The following is a 25,293-nucleotide window of genomic DNA, read 5'->3' as shown; positions in this document are numbered from 1 at the left end:
ATTCAAGTCAACCCTAGCCTTTAAGCGACAATAGGCTATACCTCCATGGGCTTATAAATTGTCGTTGAATGGAAGCACACAGGTGAAGACTATAACTTGATTGGGACTTTATGGCGTGACTGGACCTATAGGCTGATCAGTCAAAGCACGATGATTGTGGCCGCCCATTTTCTGCAGGAACACTACCCAGTTTTTAGGCCCAAAGCGTAGCCTGGAAAATCCAAACTCATTCACGAAGTGAATAGAATCTGGAGACTCTCGATTGGGAAACGTTTTATAAATGTAAAATCCCGGCCTCCGAAAAAAGTTTGTTCATGAGATCGCTTGGAAAGCAAATAGCCTACAGGAAAAAATATATAATAATATTATTATTAATAATAATAATAATAATAATAATAATAAGGACATTTATTTGTAATTTGTAATGCATAAATAAGTTAAAACTGCTGTAATTGAGCAAGAAGGAAAATGGCTTGGGCGAGTTGTGTTTCTATCTGTAGTGTTAATTTAGTGATAAGTATACCTTACCTAGGTATAATAATAAAATCAATAACAAAAACAGTATTATTATTATTATTATTATTATTATTATTATTATTATTATTAATAATAATAATAATAATAATGTTATTAATATTATTATTATTACTTTTGAACGCTTTGTGTTAACTAGCTTCATTCACTAGATATTTTTTTCGCCCTAGTTAGTTTTTCAGAAGGGAAGTGTTTTGCTGTGACACCCGGAAGTCTATTTGAAAGGGTTGCGCGTCGGCTGCAGAAGTCTGTTTAGAAAGCGGCAGATGGCGGGTATGGTATTATACACATTTTGTTTAGTGAACATGAAAACAGAACATCGTTTTGTTCCCCATGGTACTAATATGAGGGAATATACTTGTAGCACAAGGTTATGACAAGGAAAGCTTGCTTTCCGGCCAACGTTAGCTCGCCGGCTAGTGAACTGTCAGGGTTGTGTGTGTTTACATTCCGCATCAGTGGCATATTAGTCTTCCAGACAGCGTTCATGTGTGATATGAAACCAGTTCCGCAACATAAACTTAACGCTGCATGTTGTGATATAAAGTAACATTAACTTACTGCCAGTATTGTGTCACTAACAACTCGATTAGTTGTAGAACTATTTTGTTCTGAGAAACGACGTTGTCATAACTTGCCCCCAGTTAGACACCCGATGAGGACATGAGCCTGCCTCGCAAACGCAAGGCCGGCACTTTGAAGCCCGGTTCCATCCGATCCAAGAGCCTGAGATCAGCGGAGGGTGAGTGTGGAACCGTTCTGCCGGCAGATGAGTGTGGAACCGTTTTGCCTGCAGATGTTCTGCCACAAACTCCCACACACAGAGCGCAGAGCTCTAAAGTGGCCAAAGAGGGGGACTCAGAAGGCCAGCTGTGGAGGCGTTCCCCGAGGCTACAGGGCCTCAGTCCAGCATCCTTTCCTGAAGGTGTGTGTGTGTGTGTGTGTGTACTTTTGTGTTGAGGGGGACTGGGGTTCTGCATAACCATATGCAAACTCTCTCTCTCTCTCTCTCTCTCTCTCTCTGTCTGTGTGTGTGCGTGTGTGAATGTGTTTGTGTTTGTGTGTGTGTGTGTAGGTCTAACACAGATTGACCGTGACCATGCTGAGGGTCCAAGTGAAGGAGAGGCTGAGGGACAGGAGGCTGAGCAGGCCTTGGTCATCACTCTGGATGAGTGTGAGTGTGTGTGTAGTGTGATGTTTTTGAGTGAATGTTTGTATGTGTGTGTGTGTGTGTGTGTAGTGTGATGTTTGTGAGTGAATGTTTGTGTGTGTGTGTGTGAGAGAGAGAGAGTTTGTATTGCAGTGTGTGTGTGTGTGTATTGTGGTGTGTGTTGAGTTTGGTTGGTGTGTGTGTGTGAGTTTGTATTGTAGTGTGTGTGTGTTGTGTGAGTATTAATGTATTGTGGTGTGTGTGTGTGTTTGTGAGTTTGTATTTTGGTGTGTGTGTGAGTTTGTGTGTATTGTGGTGTGTGTGTGTTTGTGTATATTGTGGTGTGTGTGTATTGTGGTGTGTGTGTGTGTGTGTATTGTGGTGTGTGTGTGTGTGTGTATTGTGGTGTGTGTGTTTCTGATCTCCTCTATGCCCCTCTGTTGACAGCTGAAGGACATGGGAGAGGTCGTCGGAGTGGCAGGAGGAAGGGAGGGGGGAAGAGGAGGAGAGCCAACGATCCCCTGGAGGAGGAGACGCAGGTGCAGGAGGAGCAAGAGGAGGGGGGGGAGGAGGAGGAGCAGGAGGAGGTGCAACCGGAGCTGCAAATCGACCGCGAGCTGGACCGCGATCTGGAGAACAAATCCCGCCAGCACAGACTGACCTCCGCCAATGTCCGCAGCATCATCCATGTTAGTCCCTCATTCCTGGATTAAGATTAACTGTAACCCAAACACTCACACTCCTGGATTAAGATTAACTGTATCCCAAACACACACACTCCTGGATTAAGATTAATTCCAACCCAAACACTCACACTCCTGGATTAAGATTAACTGTAACCCGAACACTCACACTCCTGGATTAAGATTAATTGTAACACTCACATTCCCGGATTAGGATGAACTGTGTCCCAAACACTCCCACTCCTGGATTAAGATTAATTGTAACCCAAACACTGACATTCCCGGATTAGGATGAACTGTATCCCAAACACTCACATTCCTGGATTAAGATTAATTGTAACCCAAACACTGACATTCCCGTATTAGGATGAACTGTATCCCAAACACTCACATTCCTGGATTAAAGGAACCATATGTAAGATTGTGGCCAAAACTGGTACTGCAATCACTTTCAAATTACTGTAGAGCGGTGTATCGCCTCTCCCTCCCCCCTGACTCGAGGTTGCCAACCTGGATGCCGAAACAGTACTGTCTTCTTGATTAGTAGATAGGCTGAGGGTGGCGCATCAGGCCAAAATACAACATGACATGACAAAACACAACATCAACATCAGTTGAGGGCTGCAACTTCACTTTTTAAATGACAATATCCTGGTCGGACTACTGTTGTCAGTGATATAAGTAGTTGAAATTAACATGATTTCTTAATGTCTAGTGACATATCAGGGCCATTTTAGGATTAATTGAAATACATTTCTTACATACGGTTCCTTTAAGATTAATTGTATCCCAAACACTTACATTCCTGGATGAGGATTATCTGTAACCCAAACACTTACATTCCTGGTTTAGGATTATAATTAGCATCCTGTCTGATGTTATTGCTTAGGCTAATGTGCTATGTTTATAGAATTTGTTTATTTTATGCTTACAACTCAAGGTCAGAGGTCAGACCAATTGGGAACCACTGATTTAGTTTATAGACCTCACTTCATGAACATCTCTCAGTCTCCAGGCAACCACACACACATACACACACACACACACACACACCACTGATTTAGTTTATAGACCTCACTTCATGAACATCTCTCAGTCTCCAGGCCAGAGACGTAAGGCCTTCAAGCAGTTAAAGGGTCACTGCCTGATCTGCCTGCTAGCCGTTGGGTTAGGGTTGGGGTTCAGTTCTCTTATGTACAGTCCAGTAAGAAATGACCTCTGACTTTAGCCTTCTGTTCACAGGAAGTCATCACAAACGAGCATGTGGTTGCCATGATGAAAGCTGCCATCAATGAGACTGAGCCTGTACCTGTGTTTGTGAGTGGAGTGCCTCATTCCTGTCTCCCAGTGTGTGTGTGATCAATGTCTCTCCTGGTGTTTTGTGTGTGTGTGATCAATGTCTCTCCTGGTGTGTGTGTGCGTGTATTTTTGATCAGTTTCTCTCCCTCTGTGTGTGACAGGAGCCGAAGATGACTCGCTCCAAGCTGAAGGAGGTGGTAGAGAGAGGAGTGGTGAGTGTCTGCCTGGCCAGGGCCCAGGAGTTTTGTGTGTGTGTGTGTGTGTGTGTGTCCACAGTAATCTACTGAACAGTAACCCTAGTAGTAGGCCAGCCTGTCTCCTTAATGTTTTGTTTTTAAGAACCTGTTTGTGTATGTGTGTGTTTATGGGTGTGTGCCCAGTTAAATGTATGATGGTCTTCTACTTGACTTTGAAGATGGATTATATCTTTTAGGTCATTCCTACATGGAACATCTCACCAATCAAAAAACCCAGTGAAGCAAAGGTAACAGTCACTTAATGTGCCAGCTAGTCCCTGTGCTGCCCTGTCTGCACTCTGGTCATGTAGTGTGGCCTTGTCTGGTCATGCTGTTGGATGTGTGGCCTTGTCTGGTAATGCTGTTGGATGTGTGGCCTTGTCTGGTAATGCTGTTGGATCTTTGGCCTTGTCTGGTAATGCTGTTAGATGTGTTGCTGTTTTCTTGTCTGGTAATGCTGTTGGATGTTTGGCCTTGTCTGGTAATGCTGTTGGATGTGTTGCTGTTTTCTTGTCTGGTAATGCTGTTGGATGTTTGGCCTTGTCTGGTAATGCTGTTGGATGTGGTGCTGTTTTCTTGTCTGGTAATGCTGTTGGATGTGTGGCCCTGTCTGGTAATGTTGTTGGATGTGTTTCCGTGTCTGGTAATGTTGTTGGATGTGTTGCTGTTTTCTTGTCTGGTAATGCTGTTGGATGTGTTGCTGTTTTCTTGTCTGGTAATGCTGTTGGATGCGTTGCTGTTTTCTTGTCTGGTAATGCTGTTGGATGTGTTTCTTGTCTGCAAATGTTGGGTGTGCTCGCTGGTGTGAAGGCTCCCCAGTTTGTGGACATTCCCCTGGAGGAGGAAGACTCATCAGATGAGGAGTACTGTCCTGACGATGATGATGAAGATGAAACTGCTGAGGAGGTGAGTGAGTGTGATTGTGTGTGAGTGTGATTGTGTGTGTGCATGTGTGTGTTTGTGTGTGTGTGTGTGTGTGTGTGTGCGCATGTGTGTGGTTGTGTGAGAGTCTCTCTTGGGCTCATGTTCATATAATGAAGAAATAATTGCTGTGTGTGTGTGTGTGTTCCAGACGCTACTGGAGAGTGACTTGGAGAGTACTGCCTCATCCCCGCGTGGCAGCAGAAGTATTCACAGAGTTCACGACGAAGACAGAAACAGTGGCTCTCACCAGGTACTCCATCACACACACATACACACACACTCACTCATACACACAAACACACACACACACACACACACACAGTCATGCTGTTGCACCGTCCTCACTGGTGTAATGACCTCCCCTGTGACCTGCTGTAGTTGTCTCGGAGGTCGGGGCATGTGAGGGTGGAGGTCGTTCCCATGGGCCCCCCTCCCCCTCCGCAGCCAGCCCCTGGACCACCCGCACCCCCTCGGCCCAGCCGAGAGAGCAGCTTCATGGAGAAGCTCCACGCTGTGGACGAGGAGCTGGCCTTCAGCTCACACTGCATAGAGCCCTACCAGGTGACCGCACCCAACACACACCTGCACCCTGTACCCAACACAGCACTGACCTCTACCCAACACTCACCTGCACCTACCCAACACAGCCCTCACCTGCACCCAACACAGCACTCACCTGTACCCAACACAGCCCTCACCTGTACCCAACACCTGCACCCAACACAGCACTCACCTGTACCCAACACAGCACTCACCTGTACCCAACACAGCACTCACCTGTACCCAACACCTGCACCCAACACAGCACTCACCTGTACCCAACACAGCACTCACCTGCACCCAACACAGCACTCACCTGCACCCAACACAGCACTCACCTGTACCCAACACAGCACTCACCTGTACCCAACACCTGCACCCAACACAGCACTCACCTGTACCCAACACAGCACTCACCTGCACCCAACACAGCACTCACCTGTACCCAACACAGCACTCACCTGTACCCAGGGGTGTAGTGGGCGCCTTGGGGAACGCCCCCCTCCTCCACCATGCAGAAGACATTAAAAAACCACGCAGCTCGTGGATTTCAGCAAGCATCCGAAGTAGCTAGAAAGTGGCTAGAAAACCATAGATTATACTGCCTGTATCCGAAATTAGCAAGCATCTTCATGGCCCACTGTTGCAATTCCTTCGTTTGTGTTTTGCAGAAAGCAGGTAGGCTAATCCAGTGGTCAAAATGACACGATAAGCATGTGTGAGTAATACGAGTGATTTTTACCGAGGGAGCTCCAATATAAGTGATAAGGCTATTTAACCCCCAACGGTGAACCTGAACAACTTTAGGAAAAACTTACTATTGGTGCAGCTACTTTCATCCAAACAAAAACTTTTCAAATGACTGGCACTTGCCTGCCCAGTGTTCTTTCTGTTATTGTTTTGTTTTGTTTTGTTTTGTTGACTGTGCACCTCTGCATTTTAATCATTCACAATGACATTCATATGACGCCCCCTCAAATTGAGCTACACTGGCCACACAGCGTGTTGAATGCGTGTGAATCCTGCTTGTGCTATTGAAGTTGTGTGTATTGAATTGTGTGAATGAAGCCATGCCGCGGCATGTTATGCGTCAAGATTAGACAACGCTATATATAGGCTACTCTACATTATGGTTTGTCTCTTTATTGTATGATACAACAAAATAAATAGGTTACAGACCATATAGACTTTGGTGGAAAAGTGTAGTTTGACATTAGGCTACTGTACATTTTGAAGCTAATCCATGTCATTTAATCATTCCATGTCATTTAATGTCATTATTTTTAAATTCGGTTTCATGTTCATGAAAGCTGGTAAAAATTTGGCCTTGGCCTTACGCACCGATGTATGTGGAGGTGCGAGTTCGTATTTGGGTTTCGCAATGATGGTCATGGCCAATAGCCCCCCACTTTAAAAATCCCCACTACACCACTGCCTGTACCCAACACCTGTACCCAACACCTGTACCCAACACCTGTACCCAACACAGCCCACACCTGTACCCAACACAGCCCTCACCTGCACCAAACACAGCCCACACCTGCACCAAACACAGCCCACACCTGTACCCTCTACCCAACACAGCCCACACCTGTACCCTCTACCCAACACAGCCCACACCTGTACCCAACACAGCCCACACCTCTACCCAACACAGCCCACACCTCTACCCAACACCTCTACCCAACACAGCCCTCACCTGTACCCAACACAGCCCTTACCTCTACCCAACACAGCACTCACCTGTACCCAACACAGCACACACAACTGTACCCAACACAGCCCACAACTGTACCCAACACAGCACACACCTGCACCCACTACCCAACACAACCCACACCTGTACCCAACACCTCTACCCAACACAGCCCACACCTGTACCCAACACTGACCTGTACTGTGTGTTCCTCTCAGACACTGGGTGGTGGCGGGGCAGAGGGTGTGATGGCGTTCCGCACGCGCTCCAAGCGGCCCCTGAGAGACGTCCCCTTAGAGGAGCTGGAGGCGGAGCTGCGTGCGCCGGATTTCACCCCTGACCTCTACGACATGTTCTCCGCTCACGAGGACCGGGAGTGGACACACTGGCTGCAAGGACTCATGAGTTCCATGAGCAACGAGGGTAAGGGAGTGGAGCTGTGGCGTAAACAACAAGAATAACACTGGGGCTACACTGGACATGCAACTGAAGCGATCCATAGTGTATGCTGCAACATTATCCATAGCTTCTAATTAGCAACTTCCTTCTATCATAGTGTATGCTGCAACAATTAGCTACAATTAGGCTTCCATGCCGCAGTGTATGCTGCAGAGCTGCATGCTGCAAACAATTAGCTACAATTAGGCTCCATAGTGTATGCTGCAACAATTAGCCAGATGCCAAAACAATTAGCTACAATTAGCTTCCATAGTGTATGCTGCAACAATTAGCTACAATTAGCTTCCATTGTGTATGCTGCAACAATTAGCTACAATTAGCTTCCATAGTGTAGCGTATGCTGCAACAATTAGCTACAATTAGCTTCCGTAGCGTATGCTGCAACAATTAGCTACAATTGGCTTCCATAGTGTATGCCTTAACAATTAGCTACAATTAGCTTCCATAGTGTATGCTGCAACAATTAGCTACAATTAGCTTCCATTGTGTATGCTGCAACAATTAGCTACAATTAGCTTCCATAGTGTAGCGTATGCTGCAACAATTAGCTACAATTAGCTTCCATAGTGTAGCGTATGCTGCAACAATTAGCTACAATTAGCTTCCATAGTGTATGCTGCAACAATTAGCTACAATTAGCTTCCATGGTGGTAACTCTGCCGACAATTAGCTCTGATGCTTAGTAGTGTAATGGCGTATGCTGCAACAATTAGCTACAATTGGCTTCCGTAGTGCAACAATTAGCTGGTGGCTTCCATAGTGTATGCCTTAACAATTAGCTACAATTGGCTTCCAAGTGTATGCTACAATTATTAGCTTCCATAATGTGTATGCTGCAACAATTAGCTACAATTAGCTTCCATGGCGTATGCTGCAACAATTAGCTACAATTGGCTTCCACATAGTGTGGCGATGCTGCAACAATTAGCAATTAGCTTTCAAGTGTATGCTGCAACAATTAGCTACAATTAGCTTCCATAGCGTATGCTGCAACAATTAGCTACAATTAGCTTCCATAGCATATGCTGCAACAGTTAACTACAATTAGCTTCCATAGTGTAGCGTATGCTACAATAATTAACTACAATTAGCTTCCGTAGTGTACGGTATGCTGCAACAATTAGCTACAATGATCTTCTGTAGCGTATGCTGCAGCAATTAGCCTCCACAGTAGTCAATGGAACTGGCTACACCAGATCTGAGTGCAGCGAGCACATTCGTAAAACAGTCCTCTAAAACAATTTTTACACACTTACTCATTTTTACACACAAGGTTGCAGAGCTCTGGCATGTACAACAAAGGTAAGGTAGGGGTGGGGCCCAGAGTGTAGGGCTGCAGCAACTTGAGTTAGGTAAAACAGATTGTTTTTGTTTGTTTTTTTGTACCGATAGTACTCGGTGACCTCGAGAAACGGAGATCTATGTGAAAATTTGCTGAAATTCCCCTTTAATTTATGGTCCAAGCGACAAATGTCGCTCAGCAGAATATGATGTAAAAAAGACTTTGTGTCTGCTAGGGTGTTGCAGACCTTGTCACATACATCAAACAAATTGAAACAATATTTTTTCTGAAGTGATGTTTGTCGTCCTGACCATACATTAGGACATCTGATCAGATATATATACGTCTGTGAAAAAGTCCGTTGGAATGAACAGTGTGTTCTGTGCTGCAGAGGAAGTTGACGATGACGACGACCCGGAGTATAACTTCCTGGCCGACACTGATGAGCCCGACGTGGAGGACTACAGGAACGACCGCGCCGTACGCATCACCAGTGAGTACGCCTGCCACCTCCCCCTCTGCCTTTCTGTCTGTCTGTCTGTCCATACACGTCACTAGTGAGTATGCTCGCTGTCTGGTCTCCATAATCGTCACTAGTGAGTATGCCCGCTAGTGAGTATGTCCGCTAGTGAGTATGCCCGCTGGTGAGTATGCCCACTAGTGAGTATGCCTGCTAGTAAGTATGCCCGCTGGTGAGTATGCCCGCTGTCTGGTCTCCATAATCGTCATTAGTGAGTATGTCCGCTAGTGAGTATGGCCGCTGGTGAGTATGCCCGCTAGGTGGTATGTAAGCTGTCTGGTCACCAGTCGTCCATAATTGTATGTCACTGATGTAGTGGTATGCCGGCATTATGCCCAGTGGTGGTAATGCCGCTATTAAGTATGCCCGGCTGGTGAGGTATGCTGTGGGTATGCCAGATATATAATGCGTCATTAGTGAGTATGTCAGCTGGTGATGCTGGCGCTGTGGTGGTATGCCCGGCTAGTGGTATGCCAGCTGGTGGTATGCCGGCTGGTGAGTATGCCGCTAGTGGTGTATGCCGCTCGGTGAGTATGCCGGCTGGTGAGTATGCCGCTGTCTGGTCTCCATAATGGGTAAACAGTGGTATGCCGGCTGGTGGCAATTAAGCACCGGCTAGTGGTATGCCTACTAGTGGTATGCCTTAGTGGTATGCCCGGCTGGTGAGTGAATGCCCGGCTAGTGGGTATGCCGTATCTGGTCTCCATAATCGTCACTAGTGAGTATGCCCGCTGGTGAGTATGCCCGCTAGTGAGTATGCCCGCTAGTGAGTATGCCCGCTGGTGAGTATGCCCGCTAGTGAGTATGCCCGCTGTCTGGTCTCCATAATCGTCACTAGTGAGTATGCCCGCTAGTGAGTATGCCCGCTGGTGAGTATGCCCGCTGTCTGGTCTCCATAATCGTCACTGGTGAGTATGCCCGCTGGTGAGCATGCCCGCTGCCTTTCTCTGCATCTGTCTATCAGTCTGTCTGTGCGGAGGTTCTCTGGTTCTCTCTCTGATGTTGTCAAGGCAACAGGGAGGTTATGCTCCATCTGCGCTCTAATGTTCCTTTACTCTGATAATCTTTTTCATTTTTATAACCTTCTTCTTCTCTCTCTCTCTCTCTCTCTCTCTCTCTCTCTCTCTCTCTTCCCCCCTTAGAAAAGGAGGTGAATGAGCTGATGGAGGAACTGTTTGAAACTGTGAGTAACACATGAGCACCTCTCTCCCTTTCTCTCTCTCTCTCCCTTTCTCTCTCTCTCTCTCTCCCTTTCTCTTTCTCTCTCTTCCTTAGGGGGCAGCCGTGGCCTAGTGGTTAGCTCGACTCTGAGGGGTCAGCCGGTCGAACCCCGACCAGTAGGCACGGCTGAAGTGCCCTTGAGCAAGGCACCTAACCCCTCACTGCTCCCCGAGCGCCGCCGTTGTAGCAGGCAGCTCACTGCGTCAGGATTAGTGTGTGCTTCACCTCACTGTGTGTTCACTGTGTGCCGAGTGTGTTTCACTAATTCATGGATTGGGATAAATGCAGAGACCAAATTTCCCTCACGGGATCAAAAGAGTATATATATTTACTTATACTTACTCTCTGTCTCTCCCTTTCTCTCTTTCTCTCTCTCCCTCTCATTCCTCTTGGGAATCCTTAATCTGTTTTGTATTTCTCTCCTCCCCCTCTTCTCCTCCTCCTTCTCCTCCTCCCCTCTTCTTCTCCTCCTCCCCCTTTTCTCCTCCTCCCCTCTCCTCCTCCCCTCTTCCTCCTCCTCCTCCTCCCCTCTCCTCCTCCTCCTCCTCCTCTTCTCCTCCTCCTCCCTTCTTCTCCTCCTCCCCTTCTCCTCCTCCCCTTCTTCTCCTCCTCCCCCTCTTCTCCTCCTCCCCTTCTCCTCCTCCCTCTTCTCCTCCTCCCCTTCTCCTCCCCTCTTCTCCTCCTCCTCCTCCTCCTCTTCTCCTCCCCTCTCTTCTCCTCCTCCTCCTCCTCTCTTCTCCTCCCCTCTCTTCTCCTCCTCCCTCTCTTCTCCTCCCCCTCTCTTCTCCTCCTCCTCCTCCTCTCTTCTCCTCCCCTCTTCTCCTCCCCCTCTCTTCTCCTCCTCCCCCTCTTCTTCTCCTCCTCCCCCTCTCTTCTCCTCTCAGTTCCAGGAGGACTTGGCTGTGCCGGAGGAAGAGGAGGTGCATGAGGAGGTAGAGGAAGAGGAGGAGAAGGAGGAGGACACGGTTCCTGCAGCGCCCCCTACTGTCAGCATCCTACACACTGTCCAGTAAGCCCTCATACACCTCATCTGAGTCACATATTTGTGTGTGTGTGTGTAGATATGAGAACCCTCTGACTGATGTTCTGAACAAGAGTCATCCTACACCTACATGTGTGTGTGTGTGTGTGTGTGTGTGTGTGTGTGTGCGCGCTTAGATATGAGAACCCTCTGACTGATGTTCTGAACAAGAGTCATCCTACACCTACATGAATGTGTGTGTGTGTGTGTAGATATGAGAACCCTCTGGCTGATGTTCTGAATGAGAGTTATCGTACGGTGAGGGAGCAACTGGCTGCTCTGCGTCGTCGGCGCGCCCTACTGGAGAGTCGTGGAATTGCATGGCCCCCTCCCAGCAGTGAGCCCCCACCACCCCCACTACTGCTCACACACACACAGAAACTCCACTTGCAGCAGCAGGTACAACAGGTGAGCACACATTCAACTTCTCCTCTAACCACATGCTTCTGTGCTGAATTACCCCTAGACTTGATCAATGAATCTGTGTGTGTGTGTGTGTAAAGGCAGGTGTAAAGGCCAGGTAAAGGCCAGGTAAAAGGTGGTGTGTGTGTGAGACAGCATGTCCAGCTCCTGACTCAGGTGATCATGCTGTGCAGCCCTGTGGACAGGCTTAAGACGGAGACCTCCACCGCCAGGCAGTTTCTAGTGAGAACAACACACACACACACACACACACGCACACACACACCTATACAGAAAACACTCTGACAAACACACCTTGTGGACCTTGTGTGTGTGTGTGTGTGTGTGCGTGTGTGTGTGTGTGTGTGCGTGTGTGTGTGTGTGCGTGTGTGTGTGTGTGCGTGTGTGTGTGTGTGTGTGTGCGTGTGTGTGTGTGTGTGAGACAGCATGTCCAGCTCCTGACTCAGGTGATCATGCTGTGCAGCCCTGTGGACAGGCTTAAGACGGAGACCTCCACCGCCAGGCAGTTTCTAGTGAGAACAACACACACACACACACCTAGGCCAGCCTGCCCTCTACTCACCCAGGTACACACACACACACACACACACACACACCCACTCTACTCACCCAGGTACACACACACACCTAGGCCAGCCTGCCCTCTACTCACCCAGGTACACACACACACACACACACACACACACACCCACCCACTCTACTCACCCAGGTACACACACACACACACACACACACACCCACTCTACTCACCCAGGTACACACACACACACACACACACACACACACACACACACACACACACTCTACTCACCCAGGTACACACACACACACACTCACTCTACTCACCCAGGTACACACACACACTCACACACACACACACCCACTCTACTCACCCAGGTACACACACACACACACACACACACACCTCTACTCACCCAGGCACACACACACACACACCCACCTCTACTCACCCAGGCACACACACACACACACACACCCACTCTACTCACCCAGGTACACACACACACACCTAGGCCAGCCTGCCCTCTACTCACCCAGGTACACACACACACTCTACCCACCCAGGAACACACACACACACTCTCTACTCACCCAAGTATACACACACACACACTCTACTCACCCAGGTACACACACACTCACTCACCCAGGTACACACACACTCCAGGGCTCTACACTAACATTTTTTTTCCAGGAGCACTTGTGCGCCCAAGTTAAAAAATGTAGGAGCACAGACAAAAATCTGGGCGCACAGTCAGTTCTGTACTTAACTTACACATAATCTAACATTACACTGCAGCTAACAGTTAAACATGCCAGTGCACCAATTGCGAATATTAAGAATGACTGACAACATTTAGGCTACAGGAAACAGGATTTTAAAGATCAGTGCCTCTGTTCTATTTTCCTACATTTTGTTAATGTAAAATAATATAATACATTGCCATATTTGCATTTAGCCTGTATATCAAGTATCCTGCCAAATGTAGGCTAATTTATTTATTTGTGAATCCATCTGTAGCTAATATGCCAAATATGCCCATGGTGACCTATCTGACTGCATACTGCCTAATACTATTACTAAAACAGTCCATTTTCTCTTTCACAAAACCCAACATGGGCTATCAAGGATGTATATTTTTTTATCCTTTTATTATTTATTTGAAATATCTGCATTGATGGGGGCATTAGGCAAACGTTAGGCCTACTTTCGTTTTGCACTTCAGCTTGTATTCGGTGTAAACAAACAAGCATGCGTGGAAGCCTGGAGTTGTCAGTAGCGTTCTACCTTGAACGTACCTAAAATGGGAGTATTACGGGAGGCTACTTTTGTGCCTGTTCGCTACAGCTATATTTTGCATATTGCAGCCAATACGTCACTGCATTCTCAGAATCTCATCCTGTTCCTCCGATATCCAATGAATTCGGTGGATAGAAGAACTAATTTCTTCAATCTTTGCATCTTGGTTGGCTAGTCTAACTTTCCGCTTTTTCTGCGCGCTCTTGAATTTGATAGAAGCGACTACTAGCGAGTCACAACGCGAAACTGCTAACGTTGATGGGAGGTGTAGTTTTTATGCTGCATTCGTGACGTGATTCTATGGTTTGAACCAGTAATGTTTCTCGATGTTGTGGTGTATTTTGTAGACAAACACTGACATGGTTAGAAGTCATTCGCACCAGTGCGCCTAAATATTTTTTGCACTCGCACGCCATCATTTTTTACTCAAGATGTGCGAAAGTGAAGACTCAGAGCCCCTGCACTCACACACACACTCTACACACTCACTCTACACACACACTCTACACACTCAGGTACACACTCAGGTACACACACACACACACACTCTACACACTCACTCTACACACACACTCTACTCACTCAGGTACACACACTACACACACTCTACACACTCAGGTACACACTCAGGTACACACACACTCACTACACACACTCAGGTACATACCAGGTGTGTGTGTGAGTGTTTCTGATGTTATATGGATGTTATGAGGAATCTGTTGTGTTTGTTTGTGTGTGTGTATGTGATGCATTCTGATGTCATATTTGTGTTGTATGTGTGTATTCTCATGCCTCATTATTTCTGTCTAATAGTGCCAAACAAGCCCACCAGTGGGCGGAGATTCCCCATACTCCCGCCCCACCTGGCCTGGCTGATGGCCACTCGTCCCGCCTTCATGTACCCAGAACTCCTCCCCCACGTCAGCCTTGATCCCGCCCACCACGCCTCCAGCACCAGCAAGATCAAGAGCTTCACCCTGGCGGAGGACTGGTAAACGCCCGCACGCACAGACACACACACACACACTCACACACACTAGCTAGCTGCACGCACACACACACACACACACACACAAGCTAGCTACATACACACTCATGAGGAAGACACATACACATTAAATACCCACACACATGCGCTAACATGCTTGAACATTAAATACCCACACACATGCGCTAACATACCCACACATGCGCTAACATGCACGAACATTAAATACCCACACATGCCCTAACATGCACGAACATACCCACACATGCGCTAACATGCACAAACATACCCACACATGCGCTAACATGCACAAACATTAAATATCCACGCACATGCGCTAACATACCCACACATGCGCTAACATGCACAAACATTAAATACCCACATGCGCTAACATGCACAAACATACCCACACATGCGCTAACATGCACAAACATTAAATACCCACATGCGTTAACATGCACAAACAGTAAATACCCACACATGCTTAACATGCACAACATACCCACACATGCTTAACATGCACAGACATTAAATACCCACACATGTGCTAACATGCACAAACATTAAATACCCACATGCGCTAACATGCACAAACATACCCACACATGCGCTAACATGCACAAACATACCCACACATGCGCTAACATGCACAAACATTAAATACCCACACATGTGCTAACATGCACAAACATACCCACACATGCTTAACATGCAATAAACATACCCACACATGCGCTTAACATACCCACACATGCGCTAACATGCACAAAATACCCACACATGCGCTAACATGCACAAACATACCCACACATGTGCTAACATACATGAACATTAAATACCCATGCACATGCGCTAACATGCACAAACATACCCACACATGTGCTAACATGCATGAACATTAAATACCCACGCACATGCGCTAACATACCCACACATGCGCTAAAATGCACAAACATACCCACACACATGCGCTAACATGTACAAACATTAAAGGAGAATTCGGGTACTTTACAATTGGGGCTCTATTTTTACATTTCAGGTAGGGACCAAAACAGTAGGGGTATTTGCATTGGAGGGACTTTTTGTGGTTCCTATGACTGCCGTTCCTATAACTATTTTAGCTCCTACTCCGCGGATGAGAATCGGTGTGGTTTGGAACTAGCATGCTAGCGTAAAGCACATTAAATTGTCTCTGCGTATGAAACGCGCTGCTATATAAATAGACTTTCGTTGCCTTCTCTGTGTATGAAACGCTGCTATATAAATAGACTTGCCTTGCCTTGTCTGTGCGTATGAAACACGATGCTATATAAATAGACTTGCCTTGTCTCATGCTATATAAAAACTTGTCTCTGCTATAAAAGCGTTCAATATCAATAGACTTGCCTTGTCTCTGCATATGAAATGCGCTGCTATATAAATAGACTTGCCTTGCCTTGTCTCTGTGTATGAAACGCTGCTATATAAATAGACTTGCCTTGCCTTGTCTCTGCGTATGAAACGCGCTGCTTTATAAATAGACTTGCCTTGCCTCTGCGTTTGAAACGTGCTGCTATATAAATAGACTTGCGTTGCCTTGTCTCTGCATTTGAAATGTGCTGCTATATAAATAGACTTGCGTTGCCTTGTCTCTGCATTTGAAACGTGCTGCTATATAAATAGACTTGCCAGGTCTCTGCGGATGAAACGTGCTGCTATATAAATAGACTTGCCTTGCCTCTGCGTATGAAACGCGCTGCTATATAAATAGACTTGCCTTGTCTCTGCGTATGAAACGCGCTGCTATATAAATAGACTTGCGTTGCCTTGTCTCCCTCTACAGCCTGATCGTTCTTGGCCACAAGCACTTCAGTGGGACTGCCCGGCCTCTCAAGATGGCCGCCCACTACCTGCTTGCTGCAAAGACAGTCACTGAGATCAACAAACATGTTTACGACGTCAGCCACCGCCTGCCCAACCACGTCGTCACGGTAAAGTGCATCCTGCAATATCGCCATGACAACTAACAGGCCCAAGTGCTTAAAGCACAGCTTCATATCGTGCATTACCTGTGTGGGGTTCCCATCATGCATCTGGTGTGTGAGACTAACGTTCCCATCATGCATTTCCTCTCAGTCTTATTTCCAGCAGAAGAAAGTTCCCAGCATGCCACAGCCCTGCCGCCAAGTGGAACCGTCAGACCGGCGCCCTCCGGTGGAGAAAGATGAGAACACCATGCCACTGTGGCTCTGGGTAAGAGAGAGATGATAGCCATGTAGTATCTTTCAGATGAATTGTACTCATCTAGTGCCATTAAGGCCATTATTATTATCCTAAGTGTTTAGTCAGAATAACGTAGAGTAAACAGTCGTAATTAGATAGATAGATAGATAGATAGATAGATAGATACTTTATTGATCCCCAGGGGAAATTCAAGGTCTCAGTAGCATACATACAACACACACACATTCACTAACAGCAGAAAAAGTAATTAAAAGTATATAATATAAAAACACAACTAAGCAATAAGGACAATAGAAGATAAAGAATATACTAAATATACTAAAATACAAATTATACTAACTAACACTTAATCTAAATCAATTCTAAAAACAGTATCCACATAGTGGTGATTAATCAATCAAGAGGCGCTTGCAATGACTGAGGCAGGGACTGAGCCTGTGATTCTCTGTGCATAGTAAAGTAAGGTAAGGTGCTCTGTGTGAGTGAGTGTCATGGTGATAGTGCAAATGAGTAAGTCCAACAGTGCAAGAATAAAGTCTATATATCTATATATATATATATATATATATATAACTATTTTAAGAAAAGGTATAAGTGTGGCCACAGTTTGGCTGTGGCATGGAGGGAGGGGTTATGCATATGTGCTAATATAGCACGCAAACAGTGAGGCAGAAAGACAGTGGTAAAAAGTGGCTAGTGGACAGACAGTATCCAAACATGGAGGGGGTGAAGAGGCAGACAGACTATGCAGAGTCTAAGTCTATCTCTCCTCTTCCCTTAAGTGAAGCATTGAACAGTTCAATGGCCCTGGGGACAAATTACTTCCTCAGTCTGTCTGTCAATGTAATTAGTCTGTCTGTCAATTAGTCAATGTAAGGTAGGTAGTCAGGGTTACCTAGCGACTGTACTTAGCTTGCCAGCTAGCCAGTGTATGATAGCTAGTTATGCAGCTAACCACTGTGCTGTACAGTACAATCATTGTGTGCTTGCTCTCCTTCCACAGAAAAGCCTGCAGGCCATCTATAAGGCAGTGCAGCACCACGCTGGCCACCAGGGGGGGCTATCTGGGGAGTTGGCCCCGAGAAGCAGCCCTGCAGAAGGGGAAGTCCTGTCCAGTGAGCCCCCCGCGTCCTCCAGCTGCCCCAAAACCCTCCTGCCCCCGCCACCCCCACGGCCGTACAGCTTCCCCCCTGGTACGCGCTACCCCGCCAGCCTGCCTGAGAGGCTCGTGATGCAGCCGAGTGGGTTCAAGTGGGTGCCCTCCCCCCCCAGGCCCAGGGCCTGCCAGTCCAAACCCCGCCGCCCACAGCGCCGTCAGCGCCTCTTCACCGCCACCTGGAGGCAGGAGGGAAAACTGCAGCCCATTCAGCCAGCTCCCTCTCCAAGCCTGACCCCCCCAATCCCCAGGGCACTGGCAGGGAGAGGAGCAACGGTGTGTGTGAGGGGTCGGGGTGGGCCGGTGTGTGTGAGGGGTCGAGGCGGATCGGTGTGTGTGAGGGCTCGAGGTGGATCGGTGTGTGTGACTGGTCAAGGAGGGCCGTTGGTGGGCAGCATCACCCCTACGCTGGGGCTCGGAGGGTTGATCTTAAACCTGCCAGTCTCAGCACCTTTAGTCTGCCCCACCCCTCCAGCCATGCCTCCTGCACTGGGATTGGCTCCCCTAGCTCCCCGAGCCACCCCATTGGGCAAGAGCGTGGTCAGTCAGCACTGCAGCACCCTGATGGGACTGCACAAGCTGCCGACATTCCCATCAGCCCACAGCGTTACCCAGGTGCCTCAGCTGGTGCTGGTGCCCTCCGGCCTGCTGCTTCCCAACCCCACGCCGTTGCCCCTGGCAACCGCTGCCAAAGCCCAGGCCAGAACGCTCAGGAGGAGCAACCAATCACAGAAGGAGGTGCAGGGGGAGGTCTGGCACGTCCCCACAGAGGAGGCGCAAGGAACTGTGAGAATGGAGCCACAGGCTATAGCAGGAGCAGGAGGAGGTGCAGGAGGAGGAGGGCCATCGGAGAAGAGAACTATTGTGCCTGAGGAAGAGGAGGCGGAGGAAGAGGAGGGGCAGAGAGAGGAAGAGGAGGTGGAGGAAGAGGAGGGGTATGGGTCTGGAGAAGGAGACGAAGGGCCCTTCCTGATGCTCTCTGAATCCTCAGGAAGTCCCACCCCCAGCCTCAGCAGCTGCACTGATGCCATGGTTACAGAGATTGACAGGGAGGACAGCCACTCTGAGGCCACTGAGGGACGGACAGAAGAGGACGCTGGAAACAGGCGGACACAGAAGGAAGGTGGCGACGGCGAGGCCGAGAGAGATGAGGTGATGAATGTTCTAGAAACGATGTCCTCTGCATCTGAAGAGTCCGTGTTATCTGTGCCAGAGTTGCAGGTTAGACCACCGGACGTCATGTCACGTCATGTGACACTCCCATCAAGCCATCAAGCCATGGACCTCATCTCATCCCGGCCTCATGCAGCTACAGCTGATGTCTGTTCTTCAGTCACTGCACTGCAACATCATTCACACAGTCACTGTACTGCAACATCATTCACACAGTCACCGCACTGCAACATTCTTCACACATAATCACTACACTGCAACATCTTTCACATGCAGTTTCTCAGTATGTTTACATGACACTTGGAAAAAAAACTAATTATTGTGTTAGTCTGACCAAAACCAAACTTTTTAAATGCAGGTAAACATGTTAGTCCGACTGAAAAAGGACAAAATCAAAGTTATTTTAGCCGGACTAACACACCCACGTAATGTGACAGAAGGCTGAATAACTCCTGCATGTATATGCTCAGTCGGACTCAAATTAGTATACGCACTCAGAGCATACCTGCCCTTTAGATAGCACTACAGTTGGCCATGTCTTCAGCCTTTTTAGCTTGGTTAGCAAGCTAACTACCTAAGCCTTATGCCACAACGAAATTACATCCCTCAGAATGTCCATATGTAAATGTTCAGCTATTTAACTATGTTACTCTAATGATACGAAGTTCGCTAGTTAGCAAGCTAATGAAGCAAATGTGGAATGTGTTGGTGGGGAGCAGATCGCCATCTAGAATAGGGGATTAAGACATGCACAAGCTACTCCGGTAAATAAAGCGATTCCCCTCCCGTGCGTGGATACTCGGACAAGGACAATAGTCCAATCAAATCACCTAGCCGAGCGATAACTCTAGCTCGACTTAACCGTGCATGTTAACATACTGACTGCACTGCAACATCATTCACATTGTCACTGCACTGCCACATCACATATATGTGTTTGTGTGTGTGTCACTACTGTAAAGTGTGTGTTTGTATCAGTAATGAAGGCTGTGTGCCAGTACTTCTGGTCTGAAATGAGGTGTGTGTGTGTGTGTGTGTGTGTGTGTGTGTGTGTCAGTACTTGTCAGGCATATGTGTGTACTGAAATGAGGTGTGTGTGTGTGTGTGTGTGTGTGTCAGTACTTGTCAGGCATATGTGTGTACTGAAATGAGGTGTGTGTGTGTGTTACCAGGAGACCATAGAGAGACTGTCATGGCTTGCCTGGGAGGGAAGATGTGATGCAGAGAAGAGATCAGGAGAGGAGAAGAGTCTGAAGAAAACTAGCTCTGCATCAGGTACATCTCAAAGCAGCTGCAAACACACACACACACACACACACACAGTGGGAAATGGGGAACTTTGGCAGGCGTTGCTTATGCTATGTGGGGAGATGAGAGCGTCGACAGCCTACGCTGCACTGTCTCTATTTTTAGTTAACTCCTACTTAAAAATGTTATGAGTCATTGTTTACGTTTATGAACATTGTCACAAAACCAGGCACAGATGTTAGAAGGCACTGTGCCAACCATATGTCCCCTCTCTCCAGTCCTTGACCCAGATGGGGAGAGAGCGCCCTCGTCTGGTGACAAGTGGACTGCTGCGCGGGAGGTTGGTTTTGAGGAGGCACCTGTGCCGTTGTCTGAGGATGCTGGCGTCAATGACGACCCACAGAAGGATGCTGGCATCGATGACGACCCACGGAAGGATGCTGGCATCGATGACGACCCACGGAAGGAGACTAAGGAAGTGGCGTTTGCACAGGCCTACCTGGAGAAGGTAAGTGTGGTGCTTACCTGCCACACATCCATGTAGCCCTTAACCTGAGCACTGTTTCATGGGATGAGTGTGATGTGGAAGTGTGTGTGTGTGGAGGTATGTTGTGTATTACATTAGCCAGGCCATTAATTAAGTTTCCCTCAGGAAAAAAACAATATTTTTTTAAAATTTGAATTAGCTCTGGCTGCACACACTAGCTCCTATGGTGCCACACCACAGAGGGCTGACCTCTGGCTTCATGACCTCTGCATGACCTCATGACCTCTGGCTTCATGACCTCTGGCTTCCCTTCCACAGGTGCGCGAGGCTCTCCAGGTGGTTCCTGGGAAGGTGGAGGAGTTCCTGGGGGTGCTGAACGTGTTTGAGCGGGAGCCCGAGGGCCGTACGCCCGTGGAGCTGTACCAACGACTGCGACCGCTGCTCCAGCACTGGCCCGAGCTGCTGCAGGACTTCGCTGCCTTCCTGCAACCGGAGCAGGCCCACCAGTGTGGTCTGGTACGCACACATACATCACATGTATACGAGCACAAACAAAACAGCCAAGACGCGTCACTTACACAGCAGATATACAGTCAGAACAAACACTCGAACACACAAACACTCGAACAAACAAACACTCGAACACACAAACACTCGAACACACAAACACTCGAACAAACAAACACTCGAACACACAAACACTTGAACAAACAAACACACAAACACTCGAACACACTCGAACACAACACACAAATTCCCACATAAACCTGTGAGGGACCACACTCATGTAGACTCTTTATCTTTCTCTTTCTCTTTCTCTCTCTCTCTTCTCTTTCTCTCTCTCTCTTCTCTTCTCTTCTCTTCTCTCTCTCTCTCTCTCTTCTCTCTCTCTCTCTCTCTCTCTCTCTCTGTTTCCTGTCCCTGCTCCCCTGCAGTTAGTGGAGCAGCAGGCGTTCGAGCGTAGTCGGCGATTCCTCCGGCAGCTCGAGTTGAGTTTTGGAGAGAGCTCCACCCTCTATCGCAAGGTGGTGAAGATTCTGAGAGGAGGCACTAACCACGGTGGCATTGTAGAGGTAAAGAAACAGAACTGCTAGCCTAGCTATTGCTGGCTAGCTATCAGTTATCCGCATCTCTGCTCGTTCAGAAGAAAAGAAATAGGATTGCTAGCCTAGCTATTGAAAAAGGACTGATTGCCTAACTATCAGCTAACCTGTCTATTCAAACAGAAGTAGAGAAACTGCTAGCTATCTAGCTAATATCAGCTAGCTTACCTGCTCATTTAAATAGAGGCAGAGAGACAGGGCTGTTAGCATAGGTATTTCTGGCTAATACCAGTTAACTGAACTATTATAACTATACTGTAACTTATTTCTACTCAAGTGGATTCACTCATGTGTTTATTTAATCGTTTTCTTATCATTGGCTGCCTCTGTCTTTTAGGTCAAAGCTCAAATATCCACTCTGTTGGGAAGCCACAGCCACTTGTTGGAGGAATTCTGGGTATTTTTCCACCAGCTCTACCCACAGGTCTCAGAGTCTCCTCAGTTGGAGGAAAAGAAGTGCCCGAACGCCGAGGCTGAACACCAGGACAACCAGCCAATCACATCTCTCATCCATGCACAAGAAGAGGACCATCGTAACAGCCGGCCCCGCAGTTTGGGAAGGAGGAAGCGCCTAGTGTTCCCAGACACGCTGGTGAGTGTGAGAGAGCTGATTGGTGTGTGAGAGAGCTGATTGGTGTGTGAGAGAGCTGATTGGTGTGTGAGAGAGCTGATGTAGAGTGTGAGAGAGCTGATTGGTGTTTGTCAGGCTGGAGGGGAATGGGGCCAGTTCTTAAGGGCCATTCACACCAAGAGTGATAACTATAACGATAACAGCATAAAACGTATTGATCTAAGTAAACATGAATGACAACAGGAAGAACGATATCGTTGGGGATCACTTTCAGAGCGATTTTGAGAACAATAAAAAGCTGACAGCCAATCATAATCCATCAATTTTTTAGACATCACATTGATCAACATGAGGAAGAGACTTTCCTTATTGTTGGTCAGAGTGGACACTCATAACGTTCTAGTTACAGTTATCTTGCTAGTTATCGTGCCTCGTGTGAACAGCCCTTAACCATTAAACTTGCCACAGGACACAGGCAACACCAGAGAAAGGCTCCCAGCCCAGCAGAGCCTGCTTCAGGATGCGGAGAACGCAGCTTCCGACCCAGAGATCGTGTGCGCCAAGAACATTTCCCTCATGCCCAGCGGGGAGAGGGTGGTCCTCTGGACCCGGTAAGTGCCCTCAAGAGACACCGGCCTCTACCGTGCTGCGCATATACAACACAGTAGTAATAATAATAATAATAATAATAATACGTTTTATTTATATAGCGCCTTTCTCAGACTCAAGGTCACTTTACAAAGTCACACAAACAGAGCAAGACAACACAAAAACAAACAGTAAATCAGTACCTTTCTGATCACCCCAAACTAGTGGTTCTAGAAGTGTGTCCAGTCTCCGGACCTCTGGTCCACAGAATAACATGCTATTTAATGCATATCTGGAGATTGGGACCATTTGGAGCAATACAACAAGCATGTTGTTTCCACTACTCACCCACATTAGCTTTGGGCCAATAGAAACTCTGATACGACACATCAGGTCAATCTGTCATCACTCACTCCATTTAAAGGTGCTTTAAGCGATGTTACATGGTTTCTAAGCTAAAACATTTTGTATGACGTACAGCAAACATCACCTCACCATCCGCCAGCTGCCTGTTCCCTGAATACACTGTAAAAAAATGCGGTCTCTGTGGACAGTCCAGGCTTCAAAAACAACTTGGTCCACTCTGTACCATAAAAACATAAACTGTTCCAGCCAATCACGATGAGATGCACGTTTAGGAGAGTTTCAATTACACAGGAGGGAAGGGGACAGAGTAGCGATCTAGCTCTCTGTTTTGATTAAACGTCAACAGAAGTGATGTTACCCAACATCGCTTAGAGCACCTTTAAGGTGCACCAAATTATTCCTGGTGCGGCTTAGCTTGGCATATTAGCCAGCTAGCTAGCAAGTATGGGGAAATATTAGGGTCAGTCTATATTGTAATTTACTGTAAAAGTCTAAATGCTGTCAGGTTGAGTCCAACTGCACATAGGTCATGTGACTTTTGCGTTTTGCTTTCCTGTGGGACAGGGAGGCGGACCGCGCCATCCTGACTGCCTGTCAGCAGAAAGGGGCCAATCAGAAGACGTTTAGTGCTGTCTCCGCCCAGTTGGGCAACAAGACAGCCAACGAGGTAATTTAACACCTGGATTGAGAATTAGTTCATATTGCACTGTGAACTCTGACTATTTTTTTTACGGCTCATAGTACGGAAGTCAGACTCCAGCTTTATTTTACTAGCAGGAGAGAATCAGAGCGGGGATGTCCTGGGATAGTTCCACTCATGGAATGTCTCTCGTCCAATCTGTTAGTAATAAATAGTAATAAAAAAGATTGTAGAGCGGAACTCTGTTCTAGAATCTTTGGTTTGAACAGACCTTACTGACGTATAATTTGTTTTTTAAACATATTTTCAGGTGTGTTCACGGTTCCATGACCTGATGAGATTGTTCCACACATCGTCCAAACAGCGCTCAAGTGAGAGTGACAGCGACACTGACACTGACACCTCCTCCAGCTCAAAAGACGAACCGGACTAAACAGAACCAACTTAGCACTAGTACTGGTACCTGACCGGCACCAAGCTAGTGGTCCAGCTCTGGGTCCAGATGAAGAGGCTGGAACCCGTCCGTGGTCTGTGGACCTCTCTCTGATTCTGACCAATCATCTGACGTCTCTCCCTGTGTGGCTGGCCAATCAGAGCCAGATCTCTGAGATTGATATGAGTGCTGCTTTCGATGAGGGCCACAGAACAGAAAACTGAAGTGGTTATTTATTTACATATTTATTTATTTATGCTGTCTTAATGTCTAAGGTGCCTCATCTCCTCTCCTGGGTAATGTTGGTTGCGGACGAAGCAGCATTTTCACATGATGTTATAGTCATGCTGAGGCAGTCAGCCGGCCGTACATAAATGTACGTGCGTTATTAAATATATTGTACAGTGTACAGTATGATTTTAAAAAGTATGAGCATTGTTTGTATTGTCAGAGAAATGTTGTTGACTTGCCTAATTAAAAATGTTGCACAGCATTTTGAAGATT

General features: G+C 47.3%; 1 protein-coding gene across 1 annotated transcript; it reads left to right on the top strand.

Annotated features, from left to right (window-relative positions):
- On the top strand, positions 1–25,282 carry gon4la (gon-4 like a). Its single transcript, XM_048230131.1, has 28 exons — positions 1–82; positions 1,183–1,459; positions 1,610–1,708; positions 2,132–2,373; positions 3,610–3,684; positions 3,828–3,878; positions 4,100–4,150; positions 4,713–4,808; positions 4,975–5,076; positions 5,205–5,387; positions 7,281–7,485; positions 9,195–9,296; positions 10,466–10,506; positions 11,429–11,553; positions 11,778–11,973; positions 12,124–12,259; positions 14,624–14,801; positions 16,624–16,771; positions 16,917–17,033; positions 18,028–19,500; positions 20,526–20,628; positions 20,880–21,109; positions 21,407–21,604; positions 22,024–22,161; positions 22,529–22,783; positions 23,231–23,373; positions 24,281–24,383; positions 24,667–25,282. The coding sequence occupies exons 2-28, from the start codon at positions 1,198–1,200 to the stop codon at positions 24,787–24,789; spliced, it is 5,175 nt and encodes a 1,724-aa protein (XP_048086088.1). The 5' UTR covers positions 1–82; positions 1,183–1,197; the 3' UTR covers positions 24,790–25,282.
- The last annotated feature ends 11 nt before the right edge of the window (positions 25,283–25,293 follow it).

The sequence above is a fragment of the Alosa alosa genome, chromosome 20, assembly GCF_017589495.1.
Source record: "Alosa alosa isolate M-15738 ecotype Scorff River chromosome 20, AALO_Geno_1.1, whole genome shotgun sequence".
In the NCBI taxonomy this organism is placed as follows: Eukaryota; Metazoa; Chordata; class Actinopteri; order Clupeiformes; family Clupeidae; genus Alosa; species Alosa alosa.
Note: the sequence above shows the minus strand (reverse complement) of the source record. Positions and strands in the feature narration are given on the sequence as shown.

Bases quoted from the DNA above. Each gene is read 5' to 3' on its own strand.
- gon4la (XM_048230131.1), top strand. From the start codon at position 1,198: ATGAGCCTGCCTCGCAAACGCAAGGCCGGCACTTTGAAGCCCGGTTCC. The intron at 1,460-1,609 runs GTGTGTGTGTGT...GTGTGTGTGTAG, and splicing joins TCCAGCATCCTTTCCTGAAG to GTCTAACACAGATTGACCGT. The intron at 14,802-16,623 runs GTAAACGCCCGC...CTCCCTCTACAG, and splicing joins TTCACCCTGGCGGAGGACTG to CCTGATCGTTCTTGGCCACA.